This window comes from Cottoperca gobio, chromosome 11 (assembly GCF_900634415.1).
Source record: "Cottoperca gobio chromosome 11, fCotGob3.1, whole genome shotgun sequence".
Taxonomy (NCBI): Eukaryota; Metazoa; Chordata; class Actinopteri; order Perciformes; family Bovichtidae; genus Cottoperca; species Cottoperca gobio.
Window position 1 is genome coordinate 1,464,474 of NC_041365.1, and position 21,351 is coordinate 1,485,824.

The 21,351-nt window shown below is 40.6% G+C and overlaps 4 protein-coding genes across 13 annotated transcripts in view; 1 reads left to right on the forward strand and 3 right to left on the reverse strand.

The window, feature by feature from the left end:
• Positions 1 to 13: 13 nt before the first annotated feature.
• Positions 14 to 14,420, reverse strand: LOC115015488 (uncharacterized). Of its 6 annotated transcripts, XM_029442842.1 has the most exons (9): positions 14,211 to 14,406; positions 14,059 to 14,072; positions 13,852 to 13,969; positions 1,920 to 1,936; positions 1,723 to 1,834; positions 1,525 to 1,538; positions 1,327 to 1,441; positions 1,028 to 1,202; positions 14 to 891 (listed from the first exon to the last, which is right to left on the reverse strand). In XM_029442842.1, the coding sequence occupies exons 1-8, from the start codon at positions 14,211 to 14,213 to the stop codon at positions 1,131 to 1,133; spliced, it is 465 nt and encodes a 154-aa protein (XP_029298702.1). In that variant the 5' UTR covers positions 14,214 to 14,406; the 3' UTR covers positions 14 to 891; positions 1,028 to 1,130. The 6 variants fall into 6 exon arrangements, 5 of the variants coding, with proteins under 5 accessions (XP_029298702.1, XP_029298703.1, XP_029298700.1 ...); XM_029442843.1 differs by lacking the exon at positions 14,211 to 14,406 and having other exon boundaries at positions 1,723 to 1,783; positions 14,059 to 14,203; XR_003832996.1 differs by lacking the exons at positions 13,852 to 13,969; positions 14,059 to 14,072; positions 14,211 to 14,406 and adding an exon at positions 2,075 to 2,089 and having other exon boundaries at positions 1,723 to 1,936.
• Positions 3,648 to 9,978, reverse strand: LOC115015487 (uncharacterized). 5 transcript variants are annotated; one of them, XM_029442835.1, is made up of 10 exons: positions 8,919 to 9,004; positions 8,485 to 8,525; positions 7,726 to 7,812; positions 7,499 to 7,615; positions 7,268 to 7,340; positions 5,542 to 7,086; positions 4,726 to 4,781; positions 4,215 to 4,594; positions 4,002 to 4,116; positions 3,648 to 3,772 (listed from the first exon to the last, which is right to left on the reverse strand). In XM_029442835.1, exons 6-10 carry the CDS (start codon positions 6,108 to 6,110, stop codon positions 3,759 to 3,761), a joined length of 1,134 nt encoding a protein of 377 aa, XP_029298695.1. In that variant the 5' UTR covers positions 6,111 to 7,086; positions 7,268 to 7,340; positions 7,499 to 7,615; positions 7,726 to 7,812; positions 8,485 to 8,525; positions 8,919 to 9,004; the 3' UTR covers positions 3,648 to 3,758. The 5 variants fall into 5 exon arrangements, with proteins under 5 accessions (XP_029298695.1, XP_029298696.1, XP_029298694.1 ...); XM_029442836.1 differs by having other exon boundaries at positions 7,499 to 7,812; XM_029442834.1 differs by lacking the exons at positions 7,268 to 7,340; positions 7,499 to 7,615; positions 7,726 to 7,812 and adding an exon at positions 9,709 to 9,719 and having other exon boundaries at positions 5,542 to 6,610.
• A 1,272-nt stretch (positions 14,421 to 15,692) lies between the features above and the next one.
• Positions 15,693 to 20,730, reverse strand: LOC115016002 (uncharacterized). Its single transcript, XM_029443663.1, has 6 exons — positions 20,383 to 20,730; positions 19,613 to 19,657; positions 16,807 to 16,949; positions 16,336 to 16,706; positions 16,106 to 16,235; positions 15,693 to 15,991 (listed from the first exon to the last, which is right to left on the reverse strand). The coding sequence occupies exons 2-6, from the start codon at positions 19,639 to 19,641 to the stop codon at positions 15,978 to 15,980; spliced, it is 687 nt and encodes a 228-aa protein (XP_029299523.1). The 5' UTR covers positions 19,642 to 19,657; positions 20,383 to 20,730; the 3' UTR covers positions 15,693 to 15,977.
• A 95-nt stretch (positions 20,731 to 20,825) lies between these two features.
• Positions 20,826 to 21,351, forward strand: part of rpl14 (ribosomal protein L14) — a 5,627-nt gene continuing 5,101 nt past the window's right edge. Inside the window, exon 1 of the mRNA XM_029443664.1 lies at positions 20,826 to 20,880. Coding sequence (XP_029299524.1) covers positions 20,878 to 20,880 — 3 coding nt within the window. The 5' untranslated portion in view covers positions 20,826 to 20,877. The remainder of the gene's footprint in view (positions 20,881 to 21,351) is intronic.

A 21,351-nucleotide genomic window follows, 5' to 3' on the forward strand; every position in this document is an offset into this window, starting at 1 on the left:
TTATGAAGCGGAGTTTAAGTCACAGTAAAATTTATTGTTAATAACATGATCAATACATCAACTTCTGCATGCTTCATTCAATCAGTTAACACACATTTGGCTTAATAATTTTTGCCATGAATGTATTAATATCTTCATTGTTACACATCACAAGGAGCTAATTGTACTGATTAATATCAAAAGAGATCTATCTGGTCACTCTATAATTAAGGACCAAAACATTTGCACTTATCAATATTTAACATTCAATCATTTCCCTTTTTAGGATTAGACTCCCCCTGGGGTGTAGAAATTATTATCCCAATTAAATCCCTTAGTTTTCAGCAAATTCTTGAGATCTTTCTCGACTGCTTCCTTAGCCCTCATCCAGTTCTCAGGTGTGCACGTCGTTGATGTTGGTCGTGCTTCCTCTCTTACTTCTTGAACTTTTTTAAACAAGTTGCTCACACTTTCAGCTTCAGCACAGTTGCCATAGCCCCACTCCTTTGTATCATGTGTTGTCAAACCAAACAAATTCCCACATGATCTGCAAGGAGGCATAATGCTTCCTCCCCTGAGGAGGCTAAACGCCTGGCACCTGACTGTCTCTGGAAGTGTGATGGTTCCATCAAAATATGTCTTCTTGACCTTCGCTGGATGGTAGGTGATCACTGCACCAGCTACATATTCGTCCCAGCTGCTAAAACAGGACGCAGCAATCATGATCTTTCTAGGAACACCGTCAGAAGTGGACATGGAGACCCCGTAGTACCTGATATCGGTGCTCTGAGAGACACAGATGGTGGAGGAGACCAGAGGCTTTGATTTACGTCCCCGCTTCATTTCAGAGATGAAGTTTTGAAGCTTCTCTTTTATTTTTTGTTCATTCTCTTGTCCAATCAGGTCAACAATCTGCAAGTATTCATAAATATTATCAAGCTGCTGTTATTCCCACAAATCATTCACTGAGTCAGTTTATGAAGTAACAAAACTATATTCGACTCTACACAGATGAATTGTGTTATCTATCGACAAACTAGGATCTTACCATGTCCAGCACACATGAGAATGGACTCCGCTTCGGCACTTGAGAGGAATAGAGATCAAAAGGCCGAGGGAAGGTTTCCCTCAATCCATTAAAGATTTCTTCATCAGGCATGAATGTTTTGTGGGGAAAATGTTGGATCGTTTAACTTTCCCAAAAAGAAGATGCTGTGAAGAATCTGTAAAGTCGAAAACACATTAAACAGATATGATTTTATATGTAAAACAATTTAAATGAACCATAACAGCCATGAATTATGTCCAAATACAGAACTTAAAGTCAACAGTCTCCATCAGACTTACCTCATCCACTAACAGTGTAGTATGTGTTGAAGGGTTAGGGTTATTCAGCTCCAGCATTTTGTTGATAATAAAGGAAGCGTTCCAATTGAAATATGTAGCCTCCAATTCATTGTTTCTAAAATAATAAACATAAATTATCTTTAGAAAATAAAAAGCAGAATGCAGTTATAACGTGTAGTTCAGTAAATCATTACTCACCTCCGTTCAGCCTCCTGATGCAACAGGAAATAAAACATAACACACAACAGTTACACATTTCACTGACAACTGAAATTAAAGTAACAATATATAATTTAATCATAACAACATTAAATCCTGGCAAAGGAGATGAACCATAACAGCCATGAATTATGTCCAAATACAGAACTTAAAGTCAACAGTCTCCATCAGACTTACCTCATCCACTAACTTTGGAGCTTTTGTTGAAAGAGGGTCATCCAGCGCCACCATTTCGGTGCTAATAAAGGAAGCGTTCAAATTGAAATACTTAGCCTCCAATTCATTTAGTCTAAAATAATAAACATAAATTGTCTTTAGAAAATAAAAAGCAGAATGCAGTTATAACGTGTAGTTCAGTAAATCATTAGACTCACCTCTTCCGTTTAGCAGCCTGATGCAACAGGAAATAAAACATAACACACAACAGTTACACATTTCACTGACAACAGAAATTAAAGTAACAATATATAATTTAATCATAACAACATTAAATCCTGGTAAAGGAGAACACATGAAAGCAGCTACTCACCATTGTAAGTTGTGAGTAAATGAAACAGAAAGAAGGAAATGAAGCCCTGCCCCCTGATTCAACCTGCCACTCCTGTTACAACACGAAACAGTGATGGAATGTAACAGACTTGACTTTACACAATTCACTGACAACAGAAATTAAAGTGTAGAATTTATTGCTCGACGCTCCTTTTAATTGTTCAAGATGGCAACTGAATTAAGTTTAAAAACAACTTCCTCATTACTTGTGGTTTTTCCCGCTCATCTCTACCCTCCCTCGTAAAAATAATTTGAAGCAGATGTAGAAAAAGTGATCATAACCATTCTTTTAAAGTTTCAATACCACAGAAGAAGAATATTCATCACTTTTTGAGTCTTTTTGAAACACGCTTCTGTTAACTGTTACATATAAGTGGTTAGTAAATCGGATTGAGATCTGGTGACTGTGAAGGCCACAGCGTAGCATCATTTTCATAAACATGTGACCCTTTATTTCACGCTGTTGTAGTAGTTTTTCACTAGTAAATGTTTTGTATCTAACATGATAGAAATGTGTAATGTTCAACATAATCAACTTGGTTGTGAAAGCACAGCATCTGTTGGCACAGCCGGCAGGAGGTCAGGATAACAGCGATGAGCTTATAAGAGTGAGAAGAAGGTCTCCCCATTTTAACCCATAAAAGCAACAGATTTAGGAGACCCTTAGCATATCGAGGAGGAGATAAGGAGTGACATGCGCCTGTAAATGAAGAGGATGAAGATTTATTAGAACTGGACGATGAGAAATGGACGACCTTTTAGCCTCATCCTCGTTGTAGTAAGTGAACTACGGGATAAAGAGGGGGGCCAGATCATTACTTTGGCAGAACTCAGAGTTTCAACTTGTACTTGTGTTTTAGATTTTCTTTAAATCTGTTATACCTTGTAAGACAACCAGAACGACGATAGCGTATTAGAATTAAAGTGTTCAAGGAAGAGTCCATAACAAAACCATTGATTTAATAATAAAGGACAGATTTGACCTCTGGTTAAGAACACCAACCAGGCTTAAGTGATGTAGATGCATCCCTTTCAAAATCTACCCATCTTTCTTACATCCTCTTTTTTTAAGACTTTACTCCATAATAAAGCCCTTTATTAGAGCATGTAAGGCCCACCGCATTTCCAAATTGCAGGTACAAAAATATACCTGTACCTATACCTATATATATATATTATCAAAACTTGACTCGGCACCAAAACGTAACATTTGATCCTGAAAACCTCATTTAGGATTCTCAAGCAGATCAAGAGGGTTCTGCATGTCACAGGTACACATGTTGTAATAACTAGTATTCTACACCTGCACCAACCAATGTTGTTTTCCACATGTGGGCAGAAAAGGGACGGAGGAGGGGACTTCTTCACGTCTTCTGCTCTTCATAAGTTCTGGGAGGAGATATTTCTGGTACAGTGTAATATTTGGCTCTCATGTTCGGTATTGGTTGTGGCCAAGAGGCTTATTTTGAAGGAATGGAAATCTTCCTTCCCTACTTGTTTTTGCTTAATATGATTTCCTGTCTATACATGGAAGACACAAGTAACTCAAGAAATTCACAAGAAACTTTTTTATTGACAATATATTGAAAATGTATATGAAAATCACAATATAAATCATATATGTATATACACACACACAGTAATAATAATAAGTGGCAGTGGCGTCAGCTGGGGACTCCTGGAGAGGGGACAGGAAGAGAGAGAGAGAGAGAGATTAATATAATGCCCGGATATATCGATGCAGCATATGATGGGATGTCTCGAAACATCACAAAGAGCTTGAACTGGTTCTGTGACGCCACAGAAGACTACTCAATTATCAATTAATGAGGGAGTGATTATTCAACATGACAAACACTTGAAATAGATCTTAATCTTTACCCTGCAGCCAATAGAAAGTTACAAACCTAAGCTGTTTCTGCAGGATCTGAGATTCTCAAGGAATCTGGACTTTCCTGACTTCACCGACTCATAAAGCTCATCCTCCAGGCTCTTCTTCATTTGTGCCCATTCCTCCTTGGTCTACACACAAAACACAATATAACAAAAAAAATCAGTGATCAATGTTCAGGGTCAACAAAGCGCTGCTTGTTCCCAGCAACTTAACTGCGACTTCTCACCATGTGTTTTAAGGCATCTCCTTTGTAGTATGTCTTGGATGCTGGATACTTTATTCCACTGTCCTCTAGCTGCTTCAGGCTTGAAGCCACATAATGCAGCTGCTCTCCATCGAAGGCATACAGCTTTTGGTTCTTACGGGTCATCAGAACGAGCTGGTCCCACTCGCACGAGGTCCCCTCCACTACACCGATAACCTGCATGCTCACTTTCTTTTGAAGGTATAACGTGTTCCACGCCTTCACCTCGTCGAACTCGTCAATGTAGATGGTGTCATCCAGGCCTCCTATCGTCCACGTCCATCTGGCCCCAGTTGGATTCCTTAAGTAGAAAGTCTTGGTTCTTTTCTTGGACACCATGCCTGAAGTCCATGTTAGGTAATCTGAAAAGACAAAAAGACATTTCATGGATAATGTGTGAGGTAAAGAAGTGTCTAGTCTACTCTATATATATATATATATATATATATTAAACTGCTGCACAACAATTTCTCTTTAGTTCTTGGTTTCTTACCTTGTTTGTTGTTGTATTGTGGGAAACCAGGTTGATCCGACACCTGAGCTGCTGAGCTGAAGGATAGAAAACATTTGTTTGCAAAACATTAAAGGCTGCAAGTCAATCAGTGTGCTCCAGTAACTTTTTCTTTCTCCTATCTTTGAAAGTGTGCCGTCCGGAAGCCGAGACACCTGACTCAGCTACATACGGCTGGAGGACGTGCGGAAACCCCGTTTCAACTAAAAATAACTTCCGTTTGTGTGTTAGACAGCCATGAGCTCAATAGCCATCTCTCCTGAACTCTGTACTTCAGTACCGATGTTCCTGAACCATCAGTGTGGCAGTGGGGTGTGGTTAGGGCGCCGGCTGCTGGGGATAGACAGGAGTGTCCCAGCTGGAGGCCAGACAGCTGAACGGAATCAGGTAATCAGTCACATAATAAATGCATGGTGATGGCCTGGTTCTGTTCTCTTGCAGTAGGCTGGGTTCGAGACTAGACGGAGACGCTTCTGCAGCCACTGAGCAGAGCAGCCTGGAGAGCAGCGGACAGCAGAGCGACCGACATGAGAGCGACCTGTGTCAGCTGTGCCTGTGTATAAAATCTACCTGTGTGAGAATAAAGCGTGTGTGTGACACTACCACTCCTCTCTGTCATAACTATCCCTGACTGTGGACAAGAGGGTCCACAACTGGCGCCTGAACAGGGACATGACAGAGGAGGTAGCTGCGCAGAGCCCGCTAGGGCTGATCCTCCAGCGTCTGGCGGCCATGCACGAGGGCACCGCGGCCCTCCAGCAACAGCAGAGCCAGACGCTCGTAGACCTGGCGGCGTACCAAAAGGCGGACCGAGACCTCCTGCAGGGAATACTCCGGTCATCGGCTGCCCCGGAGGTTGAGTCGGGAGGCGGGCCAGCCCAGCTCCCGCAGGTCGCAATGCAGAAGATGACGGCGGAGGACGACCCCGAGGCCTTCCTGGACATCTTCGTGGGCACGGCAGAGGTGTGCGGGTGGCCGCAGGCGGAGTGGGGGATATGTCTGCTCCCCTGCTGTCCGGGGAAGCCCAGCGGGCCGCCCATACCCTGCCTGCGACCTCCAGATACGACTACAACCAGCTCCGGAGGGCGATCCTGGACCGGTTGGGCAGCACACCAGAGGGACATCGCCGCCGGCTCCGGAGCCTGCCCTTCGAGGACGCTGGCCGACCCTTGGCTCCAGCCGGGAGTCAACTCCGTGGAGGACATCGTCGTGCAGGTGGCCCTTGAGCAGTTCATCGCCGGACTCCCCCTCTCCTCGGCGAACTGGGTCCAGTGCCACCGTCCGGCCAGCCTTGAAGCCGACGTCAGACTCGCGGAGGACCACCTCTCCCTGGCCCGGCGGAGCCTGGGGGCCGAAGCCCGGGCCATCTCTCCTCCACAGCTCCGGCCCGTTCCAGCCCCGAGGAGGTTCCGGCCTGCCGTGGGGGCCGCTGGCCCTGGCGCTGCGCCATCCTCCGGGGGTCCTGCCTCCACCCCTGGGACAGCTGGACCCCAGTCGCTCCCTAACCCCCAGTTTCCTTTGTTTTCCCCTCCACAGGACCCAGCCTACGCGTCTGGTCGCCCGGCACCGCAGAGGGCTCCTCAAATGTCAGGGCTGGGGTGCGGCAAGCTCGGCCACACCCGGCGGGACTGTCCAGTCATGGAGGTGGGGCAGCTGGTCCGGATGGTGGCACCGCCAGACTCCTCCCCCGGTCCGGAAGGGATGTACCGGTATGTATACAGGGGGTATTCACCAAGCTCTGTGGGACTCGGGATGTACGCAGACCATGGTCCACCAGCACTTGGTTCGGCCCGGGGCATTGCTGGAGGCGTCGTGGGTGAAGGTGAGGTGTGTGCATGGGGATATTCACGAGTACCCGGTGGTGACCCTGGTAATTTCATTTAAGGGGAAAAAGCATAGAGTTAAGGCTGGAGTTAGTACTCGCCTCACGCACCCCCTGATACTGGGAACGAATTGGCCGGGGTTTGACAAGATAGCGGGGAAGATGGGGGGGTGCGTTCACGGGCGGTAGGGAAATGTGAGTTGTGTGCGGTGCTCTCCCTTTTGTTTTGCAGACCGACGCCTCGAACAGCGGAGTGGGAGCAGTTCTGTCCCAGGAGGTGGAGGGGGTCGACCGCCCCGTACTGTACATTAGCCGGAAGCTGGCTCAGCGGGAGGGGAACTACAGTACGGTGGAGAAAGAATGCCCCGCCATACGGTTGGCGGTCGACGCCCTGCGTTATTACCTCCTGGGGCGCTCTTTCACTCTCTGGTCGGACCATGCCCCGCTCCAGTGGCTCCACCGCATGAAGGATGCCAACGCCCGGATCACCCGTTGGTATCTGGCACCTGTGTCAGCTGTGCCTGTGTATAAAATCTACCTGTGTGAGAATAAAGCGTGTGTGTGACACTACCACTCCTCTCTGTCATAACTATCCCTGACTGTGGACAAGAGGGTCCACAATCAGTTATCTTCACATCTCTGATTCAGGTCTTCATTTGCGCCGTCCTTGTTCATCACTGTTCTTACATCATATGTTGTTACCTGCTTCATCCTGCGACTGGTTGTCCTTGAATGCGTCATCACTCGTGTGGAAGCGTAGTCTTGTTTGGCAACACTGAAATTGGAAATGGATCTTCTTTGATCCACATTCTTCACTCAAAACACTTTGACATCAATTCATTCAAATAATTGTAACTTATTTGTATGATGTAAATGTGTGCTTTTGGGCTATAAAGATACAATTGAAATGGCAGTTGAATTTCAGTCTCCTACCAGTTGAATGTGCTTGGAAATCCAGTAAAGGGGGCATCCCGATCCGATGCCCGAACCACCTCAACTGGCTCTTTTCAATGCGAAGGAGCAGCAGCTCTACTCAGAGTTCCCCCCTATCTACAAGGGTGAGCCACAATTGGGTAATTCAATGCCATCTGTCTCTTTGAAGGTAAATCCAAACTTCAGAGGATTATCTGTATATTTTCAGTTCTCTTGTTTGCACTTACCCTTATCAGCTGCTACATCAGCAGCAGGTGCCGCCTCGCCACTTGCAATGTCACCGGTGGTGTCTGAGGTGGAGGTATCATCTTGTGCTTGTGGGGTTTTTTGGTCAAGTTACAAAACGATCAATTTCTTCTCAAGAAATACAAAGCATCTTCTTTTCAATAATATTGCAGTCCTATAGTGCGTCCTTGTGTCTGGGATCTTAGTCAGCTGGAGACTGAATAGGATCTCGGCCGATCACGGGGAAGCTGACAAGAGCCAGCGTGTAACATGCGGCCTCGTGATTGGCACAGCAGCGATAGGGGCGGGTCCTCTTTGTGTACAGGAGGCTTGACGGGTCAGGCCTAGGCGTAGTCTCATGCTGCGAGTGAAGCGGGCCCAGCTTGAGAGAGCTCCTGTGTGTCGCTGAAAGTGTGCATTGCTGACTGAAAGATAACGTCTTCTGCCTCCATTTATCCGTTCACTACAATATGTTGGATTCATGTTAATGTGTATTTAAACACACTCAAATCTGTGTGCTGCAACCTGTGCTGTAGTGGCCGTCAATTTATGTTCCACATTTGCTCCGGTATTTATTTATTTTTCTTTGGACACATTTTGAACATCTTGAAATTGCTTTCCATGTGACTTTCTATGTATTTTCCATGTATTCAAACTAGTCACTAAATGCACTGTAACAAGATACCTGGGAAGACAGGTCTTTCTGTACGCCATTGTTCATTTAAACCTGCCTGAACAGAAAAGAAAAAACTGGTTCTTACTTCGTCTTCTTGCTCACTGGATCTTGGTCCATTCTTGCCCTCTGTCACAAAGAAAACAACACGTGTATCGTTAAAGAAGTGGTGGAGAAATACTCAAAACCTTTACCCAATATTGTAATATTACCACAGGCCTTTTTGAATACCTTTCAAATCAATAGCTTTATTACATATGTTCTATGTGAATAAAATTAGAAATTGAAACATGGCGCATTAACAACATTACAAAATGCACTGAGCTAAAATGGAACAAGTCACTTAGTATTTAAATGTTGCAATACAAATATTTATAGAAAACGTTTTAAATTATCAATGAGACAATTAAAGATTTCATTATTCAGCATTTAAACTAATGAATAAGTACATTCATTTCTATTTTTTTATTTAGCTCGCATAACTGAAAATAAAATATGAGCTCACCATCAGGTGTTACTTACTTTTGTGGGGATTTGAGCTTCTGCCACGTTCATGTTGACTGAGGCACGTTGGCCGATCGAAGCCATATCTCGTCTCAGATCTGTGTCTAGGTTTGAAAGAGACACGGTTAAATTCAAAATGGAAAGAAGCAAAGATTAGAAAATAAAACAACTAAATGCACTTTTTAAAGTAATTAGAGAAAATCACCTTTTTTATGATTTAATTTAAAAAATATAAAGTTTAAAGTTAAAATGGAATCATTTCAATATTAATTGGAGTTACCATTTTTAAAAATGTGGTTAAAATGTAACTTTAAAGTTATAGTTTCTAAAATAAATCAAATTCGTCTCAAATTAACTTCTGTATCAGCAGCAGATTTTCTAAGAAATCCCAGAAGACTTTTATATTTTTACACAAATAAAACAAACTATGAAGCTGAATTTAAGTCTCTTTTAGAGTTCAGTGTAAAAGTCTGTATTTATTCAAATAACATGTGACGTCACAACAACGTCACATTTAATTTTGCATTTCCTGTAAAGACATACACGGAAGCGACAGACGACAGCCTTCATTCTTTGTTCTCAAATGTGTAAATTATAATCTCATTTAGCACGGTTATATCTAAATATAATATTTAGTAGCCTAATATATACGTATAAGTAAAAATAATTTAAAAAAAAACAGTGTAGGGCCTAACCCCTTTGTTTCATAATCATCGATAATGTTAACCTACTGGATTGTTTTAACTCAGATCGTCTACTTAAAACTGAAATAAATAAAAACGTGTGAAAAAAGTCAAAACATAGTTACCAAAATAGTGAACTGGAGTGCTCGTGTAACTAACTGATGTAGTCGGCCTCTTGTTTCTTAGTGGTGTCGCAGTTGTTGAGGAAAAAGATGAAGAACTCGGAGCCTGAATGTCGAATCAAAACAGCAATCTTCTAGTTAAATCGATATATTTATTAACGTGATAAGTCAAACATGGAAAATACTTCTCAGCTGCGAACACTAATCACTTCACCGTTTCCACAGACTGAGTCGCTAAGATACACCCAGGTCTGACGGGTGCATGAGATCATAAACGTCTCATATAATACACAGAGAAGGCGTTGACCTTCTCCTCATTGGTCCCCGTTGGCGCCATCACGCTGCTCATTGGTCAGCAGAGTCAGGAAGTGATGGTTGTTGATCTGTTCTCTTAAAGGGGAAGTGTTCCTACTGCGTTTACATTCAATATTGTGCTCGCAATACATTCAGTACAGAAAATACATACTAGTGCAGAAATACATATTGATTGAGGTAGACAAATACATATGATAGTCTTTCAAGTGTAATTTACTTCACACAGTGTTACCAGCTCATATGTTGGGAGCATTTCATAAATGTGACATGCAGCTGGTGTGAGAATGCAAATCTGATGCAACTATGTATCACCCAGTAAGGAACATTCAAACAATATTATCAATAGATTGCGTTTGATTTTTTTTGCATCTGGCAAAAAACACACAATCACGAGATATATGCCATATCGTTTTTTCATCTGAGTACAATAAGCATAAGTAAATAGTGAAAATGTTCAAAACTCGCCTCTCTTTCATTGTTGAGAAAACTTTAAAAACAAAAACAAATTGTTTACCAGATTTAGTCAAAAGGTCCCAGGTTGATCAGCCTTTGACTTTATCACAACCTGAAAACCAGACACTGTTTTTAGATCCCAGTCTGTGATATAATAGTTGCTTCATGCACTGACTCGTATGATATAAACTGTGAATTATTTAATAAACTGCTAACTGTATGATTATGTAGTTCACAAGTTGTTTTCTTGTGCTGTGTGGTGCAGAACAACACTACCACCCTGTGGCTGAACAGTGACACAAGCCACACATGAAATACTCAAATACAATATATAATTAGTTCCTAGTTTATTATTTACACCAAAACTAATACAGTCAAATACAACAGCCCTGTAATGAATCCTAGCCTTCGTGAAGTTTGTCATTTGTATTTGTTGGAACTATTTTAGGTTGATGATTCAACTTCATGGACAATTGATGCTTTTAGAGTCGTACCCCCCTAAATTTATCTAATTTAAATGCACGTATGTCGCCTTTACACCAATCTCCATTTCTCATATAGCACTTAATAAGGACAACGTGTGTGTAATTCGTAGCTTTCTTCGTTGTATTTACAGCTACGATGCTTTATAGTTTCATTTTGAGGTTAATTCCTATATTTCACATGTGTCTGTGAAGGCAACACAGAATGTGACGCAGTTTTTAGCTGGTGGCCATGTGCGTGTTTTGCATCAAATAAAGCTTACCTTGTCGAAAACTTCTAAATATTCGATCATTTTACCACCCAGTGCATTTATTAAGATACGCATACAATAATCATAGACTTTGTTCTTACACCATCACATACTATGTACGTGCTGCAGGTTAAATAAGGATTTAAGTAGTGGAAGATGAGGAAGTGAAATGCCTCCAGCGAGAAGGATCGATGCTTTTGTTCTGATGTTACTAGAACTGTATAAATGTGCATTTATTATGTACAGTGATAAGACATGATTTAATATTTACCACCATAGTTTTCATGGCTGTAGAGCACATAATAAAACAATCACCAACAAGCACACTGTACACTGTATGTTGTAGCTGGTTAAAGCCACTCCTTGTCCCGTGCTTCTCGCACGAGACGTGGACGTGCACAGCAGGGAACACACACACCCTGCTGCCTCTGACGTCCTTAAAGTTAGCTGTGGTTTGTTGTTGGTCTTATTGTTAAAGATGTGCAATTAAATGTAAACATGTTGTCAGCCTTCTTCTGTTTAAGATACTCAAGCTTCACATCATATATGTCAAGTTGTATACACTGGTAAAGAAACACTCATTTATAGTAATGATAATAATAACCTTTATTTATAAAGCGCTTTTCAAAACAAAGTTACAAAGTGCTTTACATGGTTGAACCAGGATTAAACACATTTCAAGATTAAAAACATTACAGGACATAGGGAAATAAAATCAGGCAAATAAAACAGTGTGCTAAAATCGATAATAAGGCTTCTTTTTTTTTTAAGATACGTTTTGAGAACTGATTTAAAAGATGTCACTGATTCTGCAAACCTCAGGGCCTCAGGCAGGGGGGGTCCAGAGGGGTCTTGACTTTAAAAGTGATCTGTGAAATCTTACAATCTACAACTGACAGGTAACTCTTTAGATGAGGTTGCTGCAGATACAATCAATACAAAAAATTACACGAACACATCAACCTCTGCATGCTTCATTCAATCAGTTGACACACATTTGGCTTAATAATATTTTCCATGAATGCATTAATATCTTCATTGTTACACATCACAAGGAGCTAAGATGAAGCCTGATATATTGACAGCTCTGATCACATGAACTCCACGTACAACTAAAAAGTAGGAATGTCACAGCCCAGAGTGTTACAGTGAAGTTTATATGAAGGTGTGACTGATAAAGAAAAATATCAAAAGAGATCTATCTGGTCACTCTACAATTAAGGACCAAAAGAATTGCACCTATCAATATTTAATATTCAATCATTTCCCTTTTTAGGATTAGACTCTCTCTGGGGTGTAGAAATTATTATCCCAATTAAATTTCTTCTCTTTCAGCAAATTCTTGAGATCTCTCTTGACTGCTTCCTCAGCCTTCATCCTGTTCTCAGGTGTGCACGTCGTTGATGTTGGTCGTGCTTCCTCTCTTACTTCTTGAACTTTTTTAAACAAGTTGCTCACACTTTCAGCTTCAGCACAGTTGCCATAGCCCCACTCCTGTGTATCATCTGTTGTCAAACCAAACAAATTCTCACATGATCTGCAAGGAGGCATAATGCTTCCTCCCCTGAGGAGGCTAAACGCCTGGCACCTGACTGTCTCTGGAAGTATGATGGTTCCATCAAAATATGTCTTCTTGTCCTTCGCTGGATGGTAGGTGATCACTGCACCAGCTACATATTCGTCCCAGCTGCTAAAACAGGACGCAGAAACCATGATTTTTCCAGGAATACGGCCAGAAGTGGACATGGAGACCCCGTAGTACCTGATATCGGTGCTCTGAGAGACACAGATGGTGGAGGAGACCAGAGGCTTTGAATTACGTCCCTGCTGTATTTTAGAGATGAAGTTTTGAAGCATCGCTATTATTTCTTGTTCATTCTCTTGTCCCTTCAGGTCGACAATCTGCAAGTAATCATAAATATTATCAAGCTGCTGTTATTCCCATAAATCATTCACTGAGTCAGTTTATGAAGTAACAAAACTATATACGACTCTACACAGATGAATTGTGTTATCTATCGACAAACTAGGATCTTACCATGTCCAGCAGACATGAGAATGGACTCCGCTTCGGCACTTGAGAGGAATAGAGTTTAAAAGGCCGAGGGAAGGTTTCCCTCAATCCATTAAACATTTCTTCACCAAGAATTCTTTGTGGTGAAAATGGTGGAACGTGGATATTTCCCAAAAAGAAGATGCTGTGAAGAATCTGTGAAGTCGAAACACATTCAAAGAGATATTGTACACGTTTATACATAGAATAATCCCCTTGAGAAGAACCATCTTGTATTTGAGAGGGTCCTAACATACAATAAAAACACTCAAATAAACCCGATTTACTCCCTTGAATTGTTTCATATGAAGAAGAATTAAAACATGATGCATTTTTAGATAGAGCTAATGCATAACGCATTACCGTTTTTTTGTACTTTTATTGCAATAGATTCATAAAAAGTACAACAACATAATGTCCAATATGTTTAAATGTCTTTGCAATTATTATTATAATTTCTGTATGTTATAAACTCGGTGATACAAACATAAAAAAGTATGTAAATAAATTAACATTCACTTTTAAAAGAGCAGTATCTGTTGAATGAAAGCAGAGCATTTCAAAGGTTCACAACAGTCTGCATCAGACATACCTCATCCACTAACAGTGTATGAAGATCTCTCCCGGGGTCAAACAGCTCCAGCATTTGATCGATAATCAGGAAAGCATTCGTTCTGAAAGGCTCGGCATCTCTCACAACTGTTTCCACTCTACAATAATAAACAACAATTGTTTTTTTTAAATGACAACGCAGAATGAAGTAATAATAACTTATGGTTCAGTAAATCATTAGACTCACCTCCGTTCAGCCTCCTGATGCAACAGGAAATAAAACATAACACACAACAGTTACACATTTCACTGACAACAGAAATGAAAGTAACAATATATAATTTAATCATAACAACATTAAATCCTGGTAAAGGAGAACACATGAAAGCAGCTACTCACCATTGTAAGTTGTGAGTAGATGAAACAGAAAGAAGGAAATGAAGCCCTGCCCGCTGATTCAAACTCCTTCCTTACATGGTCTAAAACAGGGGTGGGGAACCTCCGGCCATTTGATCCGGCCCTCGAGGTAATTCATGAAACGCCACGCAAAACAAATCCACTAGAAAAATGAACTAGACGGCAATATTTCAAACTTTGGATAAAGTTAACGCTCTTCGGCGGAGTTTGTCCCAACAAGCAGCTCTCTGCAGAGCGGAACAAACAAACATGGCGAGATAGAGAGGTAGACCCCCACACCAAGAACACACTGTTCCACCACTGCTGTGCAATACTCACTTTATTTATACCACTTGGTACTTATATTATCTTTTATTCTATTTAATTATTGTGTACTGCCTTTTTAGTTCATATGTTCTTTTGTTGTGACGAGATAAATGTCCACGCTGTGGGACTAATAAAGGATTTATGATAAAACAGAAGATACAGGATATAAAAGTTGCTTTTTTTGCATTTAGCATAAAAGAAAAGTGAAATGAATTCGAAGGATGTTGTAAAAAGATAAAATGGCCCTTGATAGGAAAAAGGTTCCCCCCCCCTGAACTAAAACAAAACAGTGATGGAACGCATCCACTAACATTAAGTTTGTTCTACTGGACTGTCACTTTGCTCACTACTGGACAGAAGAAAGTCTCTCCAGACTTTTTGTAAGTTGCTTTGGATAAAAGCGTCAGCTAATTGCACTGTAATGTCATGTAAATAGGAAACTGACAAAAGCGTCAGATTGTTAGGTAACATTATCTTGTGCAGGAAACAGGATGTGTGTTCTTAGGTGTGGTGCTAAAAGTGCTGCCAATAAACAGCAGCATAAAAACTGAACTGAAACTTGCAGGATTCTTGCTGCTCGGAGTTGAATCCTCATGATTGTTTGCACTTATTGTAAATCGAAATATGTAGATGATGCTTCTTTCAGCATTGCACTGCAGCTTGTTGGTCAGTGTTGCTGTTATTTGGGGTGTCTGGATGCATCTCTTCCATGCAAGTATTCAAGTCACTTAATTCAGTCTAAGACAAACTTCCTCATGCGTATCTCGTGTTGTGACAATGTTTATTTCAGCCTCCCAGAACAGAACAGAAACTTATTTTTGCAGAAAAATAGAGATGGAAAAAGTACTCATATTGATTTATTAAAGAGGAATACCACAGAGGAATAATATTGTTATATAAACTCACTACATATCACAAGAGAAAGCATCACAATAAACATAATATTTGCTCTGATAATAATAATATATGTTTAAAATGGTCAGTAAATGTGAGGATTAAAGATTCAGTGTCATGACTCAGCCAGTTGAGGTGGTTCATCTAGTAAGGATGCCACCTGGGCGCCTCCCTAGGGAGGTGTTCCAGGCACGTCCAGCTGGGAGGAGACCCCGGGGAAGACCCAGGACTCGGTGGAGAGATTATATCTCCTCACTGGCCTGGGAACGCCTCAGGATCCCCCAGTCGGAGCTGGAGGATGTGGCCCGGAGAAGGGAAGATTGGGGTTCCTTACTGGAACTGCTGCCCCCGCGACCCGATCCCGGATAAGCGGTAGACGATGGATGGATACATTCAACAACACTGAGAATGATAGCTGGCCAGTGGGAGCTCCTGTGACTTCCTTGTGGGTTGTGGGATTATTAACCTGTATGGGGTTTCTATTTGTTGTTTACATTTATACATTTGTTTTTTACACATATTTAAAACAACAAACAAAACCAGAAAGCTTCAGCTGCAGACTCCTGAGAGGAACAGGGAGAGAGAGAGAATAATTAGATCGCTCAATACAGTATAAACCTTAGTGTGACACAGATTAAAAATATGGATTAAGAGATTAAGAGTCAAAGGTTACTCACCTGTGTTGCATCTGGTGGATTTGAGTTTATCCAGGAGTTTGGATTGTTTGGACTTCACCAGTTCATCATGTTCTTGGTCCAGCCTCTTCCCCACAGAGCTCTTCCTCACTCGTTCCCAGTCGTCCTCGCTCTACACACAAAAGACAATTCCAAAAGATCAGTGATCAATCTTCAGGCTGAACAATCACAAAGTCCTGCTTGTTTCCTGAAACTTAACGGTGACTTCTCACCATATGTTTAAAGGCCTCCCCCTTGTAGTAGCTCTTTTGTTGTGGATACTCTAGATCCCGAACCCACTTCATGTCTGGACCCACATAATGCAGCTCCTCTCCATCAAAGGCATAAATCTCTTGCTTCTCACAGGTCATCAGAACGAGCTGGTCATATGGGCACGAGGTCCCCTCCACTACACCTATAACCTGCATGGTCACTTCGTGTGGAAGGTATAATTCTCCCCACTCCTTCACCTCGTCGTGCTGGTCTCTGTAAATGGTGTCATCCAGGCCTCCTATCTTCCACGTGGCACCAGCTGTCTTTAAACTGACGGTCATGTCTCTATAGCTTGACACAAAGTCTGACACCATTCTCAAGTACTTCTGATCTGCAACACATGTCAGACAAGAGTAGTTTGATGAAATATGGAAAATACTTCTTATCATAGCGAGGTTTTATAATGTGAGGCAAAGATGTGTGTAGCTTACCTCTCCTAGGGAATCTGTGTGAACGTTGACCAGATGACAATGGAACTGAATCTGAATCTGAATCTGAATCTGAATCATCAACGTAGAAGTGTTCCAGTGCAGCGAGAGATGTCAACAGATCCTCCTCCATAGAAGGTAAAACCCTGATGGAGTTCAGAACAGATGTAAAACATGAGCTGATACTCACAGCAGTATTTAGTGGACCATGTTAAGAAGAATGTGCTGAGGTGATGATCACCATAGGATCAAATATACACTGTGTGCACAATTATTAGGCAAGTTGTATTTTTGAGGATTCATCTTCTTATTGAACAACTACAGTGCTCTCAGTCAAACCTGAATATTTAAGAAAGTAAAAAGGGAGGTTTTGGCTTTCTTAGGAGAATGTCTATGTGTGCACAATTATTATGCAATTGTTGACGATCAACTTTTTGTGCAGCAGCAACCACAGCCTCCCACACACACAGACACACACACTGTTAAGAGAGGTGGACTGGTTACTAAACCCTATAGAGCCCACAAGTTCTCAACAGGGTTTAGGTCAGGTGAGGGAGGGGGCCATGTCATTATTATTTCATCTTTAAGGCCTTTAAGGCCCTGTCACACATATCCGTATGACAGAAACGTATGCCGGCGCATATGAAATATCGGCAATCGGTTGATATAAATTAAGGGTAAGTTGTGATCGTTTGAAGGACGCAGACGATACGCCGAACACGCCAGACACACGGCCCTGTCACACAGCTCCGTATGGCAGGAACATGCCGGCGTATATGAAAAGTAGCTCAAAATGTGTCAGAGTCCAAATACGTCCAACTTTTCCACAGCGGTGTTGTAGCTGACGTATACATAACGCATACATAACACATTATTATACGTATGTCAAACATTGATAGCGTATCACTTACTTATTTAAAACGTATCAGAGCGTCTGGCCAACGGAGCTGGAAAAGTGCCGTTTGGTTCACGTCATGCTGATGCTGGAGAATGACTAACATGCTGAACGCTAGCTGTACTGTAGAAACACGTTTAATAAGTTACTCCGTCGTCAGGCATCATCTTAACATCGGGTAGGAATAGCGTATCCACTCGTTGGCTGTAGGATTCACCATCAGCCGACGCAGCCGATATCTAACGTACCTCTAACGTAGTCACGTAGGTATTCACGTAGGTATTTACGTAGGTAAGTATTCACGTACTGTATTTACGTACTATATTTACGTAGGTATGTATTCACGTACTGTATTTACGTAGGTAAGTATTTACGTACTATATTTACGTACCATATTTACGTAGGTAAGTATTTACGTACTATATTTACATAGGTAAGTATTTACGTACTATATTTACAAACTATATTTACGTAGGCAAGTATTCACGTACTGTATTTACGTAGGTAAGTATTTACGTACTATATTTACGTAGGTAAGTATTTACGTACTATATTTACGTAGGTAAGTATTTGCGTACTATATTTACGTACTATATTTACGTAGGTAAGTATTTACGTACTATATTTACAAACTATATTTACGTAGGTAAGTATTCACGTACTGTATTTACGTAGGTAAGTATTTACATACTTTATTTACGTACTATATTTACGTAGGTAAGTATTTACGTACTATATTTACGTACTATATTTACGTAGGTAAGTATTCACGTACTGTATTTACGTAGGTAAGTATTTACGTACTATATTCACGTACTATATTTACGTACTATATTTACGTAGGTAAGTATTTACGTACTATATTTACGTACTATATTTACGTAGGTAAGTATTCACGTACTGTATTTACCTAGGTAAGTATTTACGTACTATATTCACGTACTATATTTACGTACTATATTTACGTAGGTAAGTATTTACGTACTATATTTACGTAGGTAAGTATTTACGTACTATATTTACGTACTATATTTACGTAGGTAAGTATTCACGTACTGTATTTACGTAGGTAAGTATTTACGTACTATATTCACGTACTATATTTACGTAGGTAAGTATTTACGTACTATATTTACGTACTATATTTACGTAGGTAAGTATTCACGTACTGTATTTACCTAGGTAAGTATTCACGTACTGTATTTACGTAGGTAAGTATTTACGTACTATATTTACGTAGGTAAGTATTCACGTACGTATTCCGTATTCACGTATGTCTAACATAACGTAACGTCTGCATATCTTATGAAGCACACGTTGGGTATGACGCTCAAAACATCAGCGTTCAACAACGCACCGCAGCGTAACACCGCCTGCTCTTAACGAATACTACTTATACCTTACCTTATATCTACGTAAACCAGCCTATTGCCGATATTTTGTATACGTTATGCATTCGTTTGATACATTTTGTATTAGTAAGTGATACGATATCAACAGGTTAGACATGCGTATCTGTATATGTTCACTTTTCCGATCCGATCCAATGAAAAGTTGGACGGATTTGGACTCTGATAGATAGTATGTGCCGGCATACGTTTCTGTCGTACGGAGATGTGTGACAGGGCCTTTTCTGACTAGCCAGGCAGTGGAGGACTTTGATGCATGCGTGGAGCATCGTCCTGCGTAAAGATCATGGTCTTCTTGAAAGATGCAGACGTGTTCCTGAACCACTGCATGAAGAAAGTGTCTTCTAAAAATAATAATGGGGTCCTGGTAGCTTAAAAATGATGATGTGGTCAAAATACTCACTTGCCTAATAATTGTGCACACAGTGTAATCTATGCTGACAGTCTGACACAATTCAATCTTTTAAATCTAAACTTTTCACCCAAACAGAAAACTGGTTCTTACTTCTTGGTGATCACTGCAACATCTGTCATTCTGACTATTGGTCACCTAGAAAACAAAATGTGTTGTTAAAAGTAGTGGTGGAAAAATACTCAAAACTTTTTCTCAATTACTGAAAGTACAGATACTACAATAGAATACAATAATAATAATAATAATAATAATAATAATAATAATAATAATAATAATAATAATAATAATAATAATAATATTAACACAGATTATGGGCTTCCTTTTATTTTATTGCAAGACAAAAGAGAAAACACTCGCATAACAGCACAAGGACAAAAACAGTGATTCTGGCCCTTTTTGAAAAACGCTATACTGTGTCAATAGTAAAAAGTAATTAACCTCAAGCTGCCAGCTACATTTTAATGGAAAAACAAGAAAATACTGACTTTTATTTATTTATTTTTACAGGTTATATCTTGCACACTAAATATTTGCATAAAGAAATGATCAAGCCATCTTTATAACAGTATTTCAGTGCGTACATATTAATATATGTGGCGTCAAATCAATAAATTAGCAGAATATATGCCCTTGCATTTATTCCTTGTCCTGTCCAATCATCTTAAATGTGAATACTATAAATCACATTGACAAATGTTAAATGTAAAAACAATGGTTAGTAGCCTAAACTACGTAAAATGCTCAAAACAGTGTAACCCTTGTTTGCCATTATTTAAATACTAAATTGTTTAACAAAGATACTTAAAACTGATCAGTAAATCAGTAAAATTCATCAAACAAACTCAAATAAAAGCACTTACCGCAGCTGAAGAGTCGACTGTCCTCACGGAAATATGACAACAACATTTTCACCACTCTTCCGCCCCACTGTGCTGCCTTCAAGTTCTCTTCAAATGTTACAGTTACAATGCTTCAGAGAGTCCTACCCCTAAATTAAATTGATTTAAATGCCCGTATGTCGCCTGTACACCAATCATCATTGCTTATACAACACTTAAGGACAACGTGTGTGTAATTCGTGGCTTTCTTCCTTGTATTTACAGCTACGATGCTAAATAGTTTAATTTTGAATTTATTTTGCATCAAATAAAACTTACTTTGTCGAAAACAAAATATCGATCATTTTACCACCCAGTGCATTTATTAAGATGCTCATAAAATAATCATACACTGTAAATATAATAATATAAAATAATACAAATCCAAGACAGACTGCGCATGCGTACTGTATAAGCGGAAGCTGTATGTGCGCTAGGCGGAAGCTGTGACGTCCTTTCTGCTCCCGGACTGCCATCATGGTGAGTTCGCCATGAGAGTTTTACCATTTCTATGTCGAATTTCTTATTATACATCTCATTGTGCTGGGACAACAAGAGTCATGTGCATTGTTAATACACTAATACGCATATTTGTGAAGCGTTTCATATGGACATGTAGTTTTATTTTAAGTTTTAACGCTATATCTGTAACTCGGCTACTGCCTGCATTACAACGTGGTCCAACGGGCGGTGAGGCCGAGACCCGCTCGGTTAAGCTAACACGTTTAACTTGTTTTATCCCCAGAACAATGGTTTATATCATCCCCTTACGGCGTTGTTCAATTTGAATACGTTTTATATACACTCTTGACCCAATTGTTGAATGCAGTTCCATTTTGTGAACATCATACAAGTCGTTAGCAGAAACATTAGCTAGCTAACATTAGCTAGTCGACATCTATGTAACGCTATCGGCTGTTGCTGTGCTGAGCAATGCTACAAGTCACTTTA